The sequence below is a fragment of the Mustelus asterias genome, chromosome 8, assembly GCF_964213995.1.
Source record: "Mustelus asterias chromosome 8, sMusAst1.hap1.1, whole genome shotgun sequence".
NCBI lineage: Eukaryota > Metazoa > Chordata > Chondrichthyes > Carcharhiniformes > Triakidae > Mustelus > Mustelus asterias.
In genome coordinates this window covers 82,685,926-82,697,945 of record NC_135808.1, presented here as the reverse complement: position 1 = coordinate 82,697,945, position 12,020 = coordinate 82,685,926, and the positions used below count along the sequence as shown (strand labels likewise).

Here is a 12,020-nt window from a genome sequence, read left to right as displayed (position 1 = left end):
TGGAAATCAATTTGCAGCATGCAATTTGCAGCATGCGGGCACAGCTTCTCTTTGAATACAAATCCCTGGACAAATGCAGGTAAATGTGGCAATCAGTTTCAATTGCAGGGCAATGGCAGGTGGCTTATATACACCACTGGATCAAATTTTACTGGGCATCAATGTACCCTCTAATTAAATTTTGGCAGGCAATTAGTTCACATGTACGTGCTTTAAATTTTTTAAAGTCTGGCAAATTAATGCAACCAATTTGTTGCAGCATGCGCAGAAATTTCAGAGTTGCTGCATAGCCATACAGCTTAGGAGGAACATTGCTAAGTACCTGTCTTGCTTTTATGTTGCAGGATGACCAATATCATTACTGTAAACTAATTTCATTAAGAACAGAACATAAGCACAATTGCAAACCTTCATCTTACATTTACATGTGCTGCCTGATCTCTGAATCCCAGGTCAGGTGACCCAATAAAGTACAGAGTGTACCGTATTATATCCAATATTGGAGTACCCTACCACAATCACTCTAATATTTTGATGGTATCTATCTTGTGTTCATCCTTTCTTCTTCCTCCCAACATAAATGGAGGAAATTCCAATGGAACACCCATGCTGTCAGCTGAACCACCAAAGGGGTGACAGGCAGGAGTTGGGAAGCATTTATATGGGCTAACTAATTTTTCACTGTCTGCCCATATGCTGATCAGCAGAACAGAATCAAATCTTCTAGCCCTCCTGATTAAGAAGTAACTTTCTGTACTCATGAAAAAAGAGCAGAAGGAGGGGGCAATGACAGTGATAAGACAGAGAACTTGCAAACAGAATCAATTGAACAATACAGAATGACCACCATGCTTATAGTTTGAGATCTGGGGTAGATCAATGGGTAGGAGACGCATTTCTTTGTTACATATTGCGTTGATTCTCTGTGTTGGGTCCAAATGATTCCCTACCAAGCCTTCCCAGGACAAAGTCCTTCAACACCCTCCAGATGGTTTCTATTATATCACACGTGCAAAAGGCGCTTTCCAAGTGAGGATGAAATGCTCAATCAAAAAAAATATAATGAGTTGAAAAACAAAGTACAAACTGGATATGGATTTTAAAATATTATTCAAATTATTATTGTCTGATTTGCAAGCCAAAAATTCTCAACAGCAATGTCGCCTTCACAAAGGAATTCAAATAGCATTCACCCAGTACTGGAAAAGGGCCATGGACAAAAAATAACTTAAATACTGTCCAAAAACATTTTCTCCCAATTCCCATAATTGCTTGGCTGGTGTGTTCACACCAACTATGCTCCAAGCTTAATTTCAATTAAAGTTAAAGAGGCAGATTCTTGTTCTATGAAGGCAAAGAAGAATATTCAGCTGAAGTTGGAGATGGAGTTAAGATAACAGATCAGTCACAATCTCATTGAATGGCTCAAGAGGTTGAATGCTCCTGTTCCTATGTTCCTAATCTTCTTTCCTTAGTAAGCAAGTTGATGACAGATGGCCTCAGCACCACTTACTTGTGGGAAAGCAAATATTAGTCACGGTTCTGTTCCTAATCATTATCGAGTGACTCTGGTGGAATTTATTTGTGTGGATTTCAAGGAGAAGCCAAGATCAGATCTGATTATAATCCATATGTTCACATAGTTTATGAACACTCCTATAGAAAGAATGACATTTGGATGTTGATTCTGAAAATGACTGGCAGTCTAGTACAGAAAGCAATCACGTGTCAGCCTTTGGGAGAGAATTGGGATGAGGTTACTGGGAAAGGTTGACATCTAACACAGGAAAGGTCCATCTAACACAGGAAATTTTAAATAGCAAGTCATTGTGGCTTATATCCTGTAAAATCAATTGAGTGCAAATTGTTGTGTGGGTGATAATGGGAGATAGAATGTTCTGTCAAAATTGTGAAGAATGTTTTCATAGCACTTTAGACCTCCTCAAAAGAGTATTAAAATTGCCCTATCATCTGACATTGTTTCTAGAGGAGAAACAGCTGGTTATATCAGGTTGCATCTGCCTGGAATCTAGTTAATGTAATACAGCTTCTTTAACGCCATACTGGACTATATATAGAAACATGCATCAAGAGTGCAGAACGAAGCAGTGGGCTAGAGGGAGATTTACATTGGCATGCAATATACCATTCAATCTTCCTAATACAGCAGCTGTTAGTAGGATTCAATCAATCCCAGGATTTAATAGTATGTAAGTAATCATCACTGCCTGGCTATACAAACAGCAGGGGTCAAACACAATCTGTGTTTATTTATATGATCTGTTTATAATAAAACGTTAGAAACTTCCAACACTAACTGGAATTCCATTGATTTCAAAGACTGGGATCATAAGTATGAAAATAAAGCTTTTACAAAGGAGTCTTTGTTGATATTGCGCATGTTTGTACATGGTAAAACATCATAGCCCCAGAAACTGCCCACAGCAAACCACACAGGGCACGGAAGCCTTGGATCCTAAAATAATGCTGGAGTTTGCAGTGCCCTTATTTTGAGGCAGGGTGTCTGCCCACCTGCCCTGAACAAGGTTGTGATACAAAGGGGTAAACAAAGGGTGAGGACTCCTCAGGTGCTAGGAATTCTGACTAACTTCAGCTTCAAAAATGGAGCTGGCATAAGACAGGCAGGCCCAGTGAGATAAGGTAACTGATTCCTGAAGGCCTCAAGTGGGCCACAGGAGTGTTGTTCAGGCCAACAAAGTGATCCAGACCCTGAAGACAAAGCAATTTAAAAAAATATCAACACTCTTGCAAAGGGAAAAGGTTGCAAAATTATTTTTCTGGGTGGTGGAATGGTTGAGATCCAGGCACCTCCACAGATGGCAGCAGAGGCTGGATCTCCTGATCTTGTAGACTGGCAGATTTTCAGGATATGCCTTTCCAATGCAGGTTCCAAGCCATCAATATTGGAATCGGGTGATCTCCTACTGATCCTGATACTACAACGATACCAGTTGTACAGGTTGCCAGTAGGTACACTTCTAGCATAAATGAACAGCATTAGCTCTCCTCTGATATCAGATCCCTATGGTAATTCTTACTAGACAGTGAATGTGAACATGTTGCTTAAAGGAGGGGGCAAAAGATCATAGCTGAACGTAAATCTCAAATGTCCCCTTAATGTAACACTGGTCTTTTTATTTCCTCAACCAATCTTCTGCCCATCCTGTAGTACAGGACTACTTGCTGGGATAAAATTTCACACAAGCCAGGTGCATAACAAAGATACTTTATCTAAGTAACAAATATTTACGTGCATTTATTTGACAGTCAGTGCTGGCAGGTTAATCTACAGCAAGATGGACATCACTGCCAATCCCAAGTCTAGAAGTGTATTGACATAGCATCTTGTATCTTTTACAAACATCCCCCAAGAGTTTCACATAGAAGGATTTCCTTTCAAGTGTACTTGCTGTTTTCCTTGGGTGAGCACCCAAATTATCTACTGAGCTCCTCGTGCACAAAAAAGGGTTTAATTAACATTTTTTCATGAAGAAAATAGCCCCCAAGATGGATTTTTTCATTTTAATTGCAGCAATTTTGTTTTTTTCTAATTCTTCCATTGTACTTTCCAACATTGAGGCAGTCGATTCAGGCAATTAGGGTTGGGGATTTTCAGGCATTACTTTCTAATTGCTAGTATCTTGGCAAATTTACAGATTAATGTCTTTGGGAAATGGTGTGAACTAATGATAAGAGCTTACAGTTCTGGCCATTCAATCACATGAATATTACTACCTTTGAAGGTTGTGGAGGAAGGCAATTCCACATATTGGAACATAAACTCTAAGGAAAAGAGAAAGCTTATTCTCTTTGGAAAAGAGGCACTGATGGATTTGGACATTGAGTAAGTACATGATTGGGCTCAGCTATAATAACCCTGAAGTGAATAGCCTATTGATGTTCTAGTGTAAATTTGCTGATAGCTGCAATTTTAAGGTGGATGCTTAGCTAGTTATTTTAAACCAGTGTTAAAATACACCAATTGTATAATTTAGGGTTCATCATCTAGTTTTATTTATGAATAACCAGTGCCTGACAATTATGAAACAGAGTAGGGATGGGTGTAGGGGTAGGTGTAATGGCATGAAATTTGTTTTTTAAAAAAACTTAATGACAACATTTATACCATAACATATATTCAAAATAAGGAAGTTAAAAGAATAAACAGAAAGGATGAAGAAAACACAGAAAATTCAAGTTTAAAAAGCTAATTACTTATATGTAGAGAATGACCTGACTGCTAAAATGCTATGCTTAAACTGAAGTTATTTATAAAATATTAAATGTTTTATATGTGGTGTATTCTTCCTTTCAATGTCACACTAACTCTGTACTGCTGATATATGTTGATCACTTCCATCTGATGAGATGAGCGGAACAATCACTCTGCCCACCCAATGGAAATCCTTGGTGTTTGAGCCATTTGCTGGACAGGCCTGTTTAATTATCATTAACAAGTTGTCAGTAAATAATGGTATCAGCTCACTAATTGGAGGGCATGGGATATCTGATGGCACCTCTGCAGAGCTCAACCAGTTACTGTAAATAATGGTGGGAGAAGATGATCTAAATGGAGGAGCGAGGAGACTAAGGTGTCCATTTAAGAAATGTTGGTAAGGCCAAACAAAGAAAAACTACCAAAAGCCAAAAAGGCAGAGGGTATGCTGTACATGATTACATCAGGGACATATCAAAGTCACAATTTCAGGTGGGTACCTGGGCTGGAGCAACAGTGTTAAGCGCCATTTCAATGTACTATTAACCACCCATCAAGAGACAAATACAAAGATAGGCTTACTGTCTAGTATATACATTTGAATTGAACTGCAGACTATAACTCGATAGATCAAATGATCTCTTGAATCACCTGAGTGAAAGTTAAGAGATCTGTACACTTTATCATGTAGATCAGCCATAACATGCACTTCTGTGTAATTCAACATCTGCTCCCCTTTATTGGTACAGAGTTTATTTCTCCCTCCATTATACAAAGCAAAGGTGAACAAAGCCCACAGCAGTAGAACTGGACCGTTAAACCTTCACAGCACGGCGGTTGTTTAGCTAACCTTATGGATTTCCTGCTTTTAACAGGATAAAGACTAATATAGCAAGATGACTCTCAATGGCATTTTATGGGTATGCTTGAGCCCGATGAATAATGACATTTATCTATGAAAGGAAAAGGCTGTTTCAGCAGTGGGTACTATCAGGATTAAATGATCCTAAATGTGAACATGGTAGTTAATTATTTTACGAATAAAATGGCCCTAAAAATGGGATTTAAAACTAATACAAACCTGGGCCATGATTAAGAGCTGGTATTAATCCTGATAATATCCATCTCTTTTAAGTTAGCCTTATTTTTGAAATTTAAAGCAATTTAGAGGCTCCCACATGCTGGGGAGTTAATGAAAGTTGCACTTGCTGGCGTGATACTAAGGCAGTAAAGCCTAAGTTTGATCCACAATGGTCTGAGGCTGATATTAGCTGCAGCGATGATAGAGGGTTTACAGCTGGCCTTAGCATCTGAAGCTAACAAAGGAAAATAAAAATTAAGTAAGAAGTGGCTGAGGTTCCTACTTCCAATGGATATGTGGGTTGGATGGAGTGTGTTTGTGCCTGTTAAGTACAGGAACAAATTTGACAACGATGCTCAGTTTGGGTTCAGCCAGAGTCACTCAGCTCCAGACCACATTACAACCTTGATCCAAACAGGGACAGAGGTGAGTTGAGAGTGACTGCTCTTGACATCAAGGCAACATTTAACCAAGTCTGGCATTAAGGAACCCTAAGATAATTAAAATCAATACAAATCAAATCGGAATAATAACTCGCCTCCTCACCACACCCAATTACGAAATGCACTGGATTAACTTGTCAAGCCTCCTTTGACAGCACCTCCTGAACATGTGACCTCTACCACCTAGAAGAAAAGGGGCTGCAGTTGTATAGGAACACCACCCGTTGCAAATTCCCCTCCAAGTTACAAACCATCTTGACTTGAAACTAAGTTGCTGTTCCTCCATTGTTGCTGGGTCAAAAACCTGAAATTTCCCACAAAATCAAACTGTGGATGTACCTACAACACACATACTGCAGTGATTCACCACTGCCACCGTCTCAATGGGAAATAGAGATGGACAACAAAATGCTGGTCTTGTCAGTGAAGCCTATCTCATGAATGAATGAAAGGATGATGTTGATGATAGTTTGTTGACATTTTGTGTTGCACTTCCGATATAAAAGCAATAGGCAATTGAATTGGGTCCTGGCGTCAATGGAACTGTAATCCCAGCAGAAGTCAGCAGTTTCAGGAGAGGAGCAAAAGTTGTAGAAGAAACTGCAAACTATGAAACAACTAACAGCTATTTGGTGTTTGGGACAAAACAACAAGGTAAACATTTATTCAAGAGCAGATTCATTTTAAAGACTTGTTTGAAACCTGAAGGAGAACTGGGAAAGTGTTCACTTTATTTCATATCCACAAAGACATTAATTTGTTTTACAGGTCTGACCAGACTTCCTGTAACTGAGAGGTAGAAAGGACAAGTACATTGTTTTCTGGCCTGCACCTATCTTATATTGCTCTTCAGCAAAACGGTATGTATGGCAGCGGTCTGGCAATGAATTGCCCTGTGATTTACCCTTCGACACTCAACACCCAACACTGGGTAGAGGATTGTTAATGATGTGTGGTTTGTCTACAGATCAGCCAAGCTAGTTGCCAATTAATTCCCCCACCACCACTATAGATTCTGTGACTCTAGCACATCGGAGTTGTACTCACAAAGCACGTGTGCTGCTGTCAGATTAGTGGAAGAGAAATTGCACATAATTCCTTACTTTGTGTGTGCTTTCCTATCCTTGTCTGGCTTCAGCTCAGAATCTCCCCACACTTGCAGGGCAGCTGATCTTAGCAGCATAGGGATAATGGGAAATCTGTAGCACTCTCCTTGCCAATACCTTTTAAAAGATTATTGATAAGCTTACAAAACACAAGATGATTAAAGGTGAGAATTATTAGAAAATAAAGCATGTACTGATGGTGGAATAGAGACGACAAGGAATACATCCACTGTTTCTGACAGTGTCATAGGACACAATCTTACCAGCTCGTTGCGCTGGTCGATCAGCATAGCAAGCCGGTAAGATTGCGTACAGAGAAAAACATTGCCCAAAAAGGGTGCAAAGCCAATATTAATGATATGCTTAGCATGGCAGTGCCCAGCTGGCACCTTGGTACTGCCCACTGGGCACCCTGGCAATGCCCACCAGGCACCCAAGCATTGCCCATTGGGCACCATAACTGTGCCAGAGGCAGTGCCAAGGGGGTGGGGCCGGAGTGGGTGTGGGGTTATGATGAGTGGAGGGAGTGATCGACAGGCAAGTGGGTCATGGAATGGGTTGCGATGGGTGAGGCACCCAGAGGGTCCTGATGCCCCAATGCTGGTGACCCGTATTGCCATTAGGGGTTTACCCTACTGCTGGTGATGGGGGGTGCGATGTCCATTGTGGGTTGGGGGGGGGGTGGGTTGGGGGGTGTCAGGAGCCTATGCAATGGTGCCCCAAGCATTCTGCAGCCAGCTTTACTGGCGAGCTTAGATTCTGCCACCCCACCAACCCCCATCCCCCCAAACTGCTGAGAATCGCAGTTCTGTCCAAAAAAGTGACAGAATGGCATAAGATCGCATTTTTTAACTCGGCCAGAAAACAGGTCTGAAACTCACTTGTTATCTCACTCGTTCAGCACTTTGAATTTTTTTAGTAAGACTGCAGCCATAGAGCCATGCAGTACAGAAGAGGCCCTTTGACCCAGTCTACATGGACAAAACAACACTAAATTTGCACTAATCCCACTTTCCAGCATTTGGCCCATAGCCTTTTGAATGTTATGACACTTGAAGAGTTCATTCACATACTTTTTAAATGGTGTGAGGTTTCCCGGCTCTACTACCCTCCCAGTTAGTGCATTCCAGACTCCCACTCTGGCTCTGGCTAAAAATATCTTTCCTCAGATCTCCTCTGAACCTCCTGCCTCTCACCTTAAAATTATACCCCCTCGTTAATGACACATTATTCATCTGATTTTGTCACTTGGCTGATAGCTTAAAATGACAAAACTATAAATCTGCATAAAGCCAACTTAAAATTTTCATGCAGTAACTCTGAATTACTGCTCACAAAAGTTCCACAAGAGGGTGCAAAAACCAAATATATTCAGTACAATAAAGAGGTTTAGTCCATTCTAATTTTCTGAAAATAAAAGAGAGAGAAAATTTAGAAAAAGGTTTTAACACCTGAACCCTGAAGTGATTTTTTAAAAACACAACATTTTTTATCTGAGAGTCAGTGGTTTTACTTGGCTCCAAGGAGACATGCCTGGTGACAGAAGAGTAGGACCAAATTGATCCTTTGTGACAGATGACAGGTAGACCTGCTGTGATTTGGTCTGAAAATCTTTAAGCTTGGTGATGTGTTTTTGTATGTCAGACTAAATTTTCTTTCAGAACATGCCAAAAGTAGGTCCAAAATTAAAACTCAAGAGAGAACCTCTACTGGTGTCACCAAAAGATTATCATCCAGCTGAAATGTGTGATGGTGGCTTGGATTTTGCAGTTAGCAGTGAAGAAACAACGGTTGTTGTTTAATATATTCCCAGCTACCCAGACTTTCCATGGCTTCTGCATAGCAACTTGCAATGGCTAGGGAGCTATTTCAATACAGTGACTGCTATAGAAGGTCTGGGACCCTGTGTGAACAGGACAAGCCAGTATGTCTCTTTAACCTGTCCTATTAAAGAATCCTTACTGAGACCTGTTGAGTCTAAATCAGGAAGCCTAAATTAAAATATTCAATTCAAATGTAAAATTATGTACAGAACGCAGATTAAAAAGGAGAGAAAGAAAAATGGGATTAAGAAAGAGATAAAAGGGACAGAACAAAACTGCAATTATTAAAAATTTCCAACAATAATTAAAATCTTAAGGAATGAGACTCTACATTTGCAGAAGTAAATTTTCAGGGCCAAAGCAGTTGGTTGAAGGTGATTAGAACTTACTGTGCTGTTAAAAATTCTACTTGAATAGGCAATCTCTAAAACTTTTGACATGTTTAGCAGGTATCTAGTGGGTAAGAAGCAACAGCTTCTTACCTTCGTGCTGATAGTCTCACTAATGCATTATTTTCACTGCAGTAAAATGATCAGAATGTGCCAGGCCTTGGACATGCAATTACATACAATATTACTGTACAACTGATCCACCAGATGGTGCCAGACATTTTGTGTTAAAGTATTAGTGTGCTGTGCAGACATTTCTGCATATATACTGTAATTAGATTACCGACTATAATTCAACAAAGCCCATCTCTCAAAGCCCAAGAGATTTGTGTGTTTTCATATATATAAACATATATATAATAAATGGCATGTCAATGCTATAGAGTAGAAGAGGTGGAATTTAAACAAATCCCCTTGTGTATTGTTTCTACATGCTGCCAAACTGAGCTTGCACGGTACTGCGTGACAGTAATTGAAACTGGTCTCTCCACTGTACAGCTGTACCAACACATTAAAGGTGTATCTAAATTATAACTCCAGTATTTCTACTTTGTTGCAGAGTTAAAGGTGCAGATATAATTCGGGAGGCTGGGCAGAGAAAGAAATAAAGTGACACTCCATGTAAAAGGTAGTCTCAATCCAATCACATTTGACTGTACATGGGTGCAACTCCCATACAGTGTCAAGCCTAGTGTTTGGGGTATAGGATGGAACACCAGGGGCAAGGAATACAAATCCATCCATCCACCTGGATCAAATCCATTCGTACTCTCATAATACTTAAACATTTTAAAAGGAAGGCGTTGTGGTGGGCCGGAGATTTGGAGGTGGAGCCAGCCATTCTAAATGAACTGGAACAGATATCGGAACTATTAGTCAAATGCTGGTAACTGCAGTGTAAATGCACAATAAAACAGCTGCACATTGCTGAACTGAGTGGGTGTAGTGACACAGCAAGCCTGCCCAATGCACTAATACTTCACTTGCTGAATTTCAGCACATAACCAAATTCTAGTCATACACTGATGGCTAAATTCTGATTGGTGGTGAGGTCAAGGTGGTGAAGAGAAGGGCAGTGAACTTAAAAGGGTTCATTCTAGGTGAGAGAAAACCTTATGGATCAGATTAAATTCTGGGCCTCACCCAATGGCCCCACATGAGAATCCTACAGAGATACACACACACTGTGGGTGGGATTCTCCAGCCGCACTTGCGTGAAAACCAGAGATTCCTGCCTGACTTCAATGAACCTTTACATGGTCCACCCCCCACCCACTAGAATTCCAGTGGCGGGCGGGTTGTGAGAATTTCGGCCATAAAGTTTGGTTTGGACTTCTGCCTCCATCAATTTTCCACATTTACAAAATTTAATGCTAACAGTTAGGATAAGCTCCCTCCTACAGTCAAGTAAACATCAAAGAAATATTGGAACTTGGATTCATGATCAGTTGGTACCTGTGGAACCCCTCCCTGGCATAAATCCTTGAAAGAAACAATGAGCGTGTAAATATTGATACAGATTTCAGACCCATTCAACTATATAGAGTTATTTATTTTGACCATGAGGTTCTTCAAGCTAAATTGCATTTCAAATCAAAATGAGTGACTGCCACTCCTCGTCAGGGACATAGCATTGCACAACAAATCATTAGAATAGCAATTTCAAAATACCAGCTCATTCTAGTGGATTAGACGCAGGACATAATAGAGTATCACATGCTGGAATGGGATGAAAGTATCAGTTCTTTAGTGTCTTCGTACAACATGCTTGTCCCCTATCCAATGTCTGACAGTTGCTTGCTTTACTAAAAATCGCATGCAATTTTAAAAATTGCAGCCAATTGTCAGAAAAAACACTAACATCAATCATCTAGTGAATGTGATTTTACATTTGCAAAAATCCCATGCTCAATCAACTGTTCCAAAGCTCTGTACTCTGATGTTGATTTCACAACTAATGACCCCCTGCTCCATATGAACTTTGTAAGAGTTTTAACAACACCAGGTTAAAGTCCAACAGGTTTATTTGGTAGCAAATGCCATATGAGCTTTGACTGAAATCTTGGACCACATCATCCTATTCCACAATCCAATAACTCTGCAACTATAAGGCAAATGCTTTCTAAATATGGCCTTTCAAACCACTTCAAAGCTACTTAAAAAAAAACACACAAATTATGGACCTTGACCCCAACTCCAATCTTTGCCTCTGGCAGGGATGGAGGGAAGGGATTGCCGGGGGGATGTGTGGGTGGATTGTGATTGCAAAGACTCCTTTGTACAAACTGGAAAGAGAAAAGTATAGCTGCAGACAGGTCCGAATATAACATAATCCTGGTAATGGTAATACAGGGACAAACCAGAGCCCCTGAAAGGTATATTGGGTTCTCCCAGGAAAAGGAGAAGGTACTAATCACAAAGCCCTAAGAGGGCTCTCAAAAAACCTTTAAATTTCCCATACAGATAGTCCTTCCTGGGGAAGTTCTTCACACACAAGCCCTCTGATTGGCAGCAGGGATTGCAACTTCACATAGAAACCAGGCACTACGTAGCACATTTGCATAAATCTAGTAAATAATTTTAAACAGACATTTATACAAAAGAGTGTTTTTTATACACTCCAGAGTATTTCCTTAAGCAAAGGAAGAGTACAAGCAAGTTTTTCCCTCCAGTTTTTCAAACTGGGATAATATACGAGGCAGATTGCTACTCCAGACAAATGTTACCTCAGTGGAAACAGTGACAGAGTTACTTTACAGTAACTGTAAACTTTAGCACAGGCGCAATGATTCAGAAGGAAGCAGTAAATGTGACTTACGAGGCTTTCTCAAGCAGCTCAGTTTTTTCATTTAGTTCTTGTTTCAGGCTCTCCACTTCTACCTTCAGCTCGATGTTCTGAAAGACAGGTGAATTGATGAGTGTCACAGCCTTGACAATGATT

The 12,020-nt window shown here is 40.2% G+C and overlaps 1 protein-coding gene across 2 annotated transcripts in view; it reads right to left on the bottom strand.

Annotated features, from left to right (window-relative positions):
• The window catches only part of pde4dip (phosphodiesterase 4D interacting protein), a 425,654-nt gene that overhangs the window by 217,259 nt on the left and 196,375 nt on the right, over nucleotides 1–12,020 (bottom strand). For both annotated transcript variants that reach the window (XM_078218377.1, XM_078218378.1), the window contains exon 5: nucleotides 11,898–11,974. In XM_078218377.1, coding sequence (XP_078074503.1) covers nucleotides 11,898–11,974 — 77 coding nt within the window. The remainder of the gene's footprint in view (nucleotides 1–11,897; nucleotides 11,975–12,020) is intronic.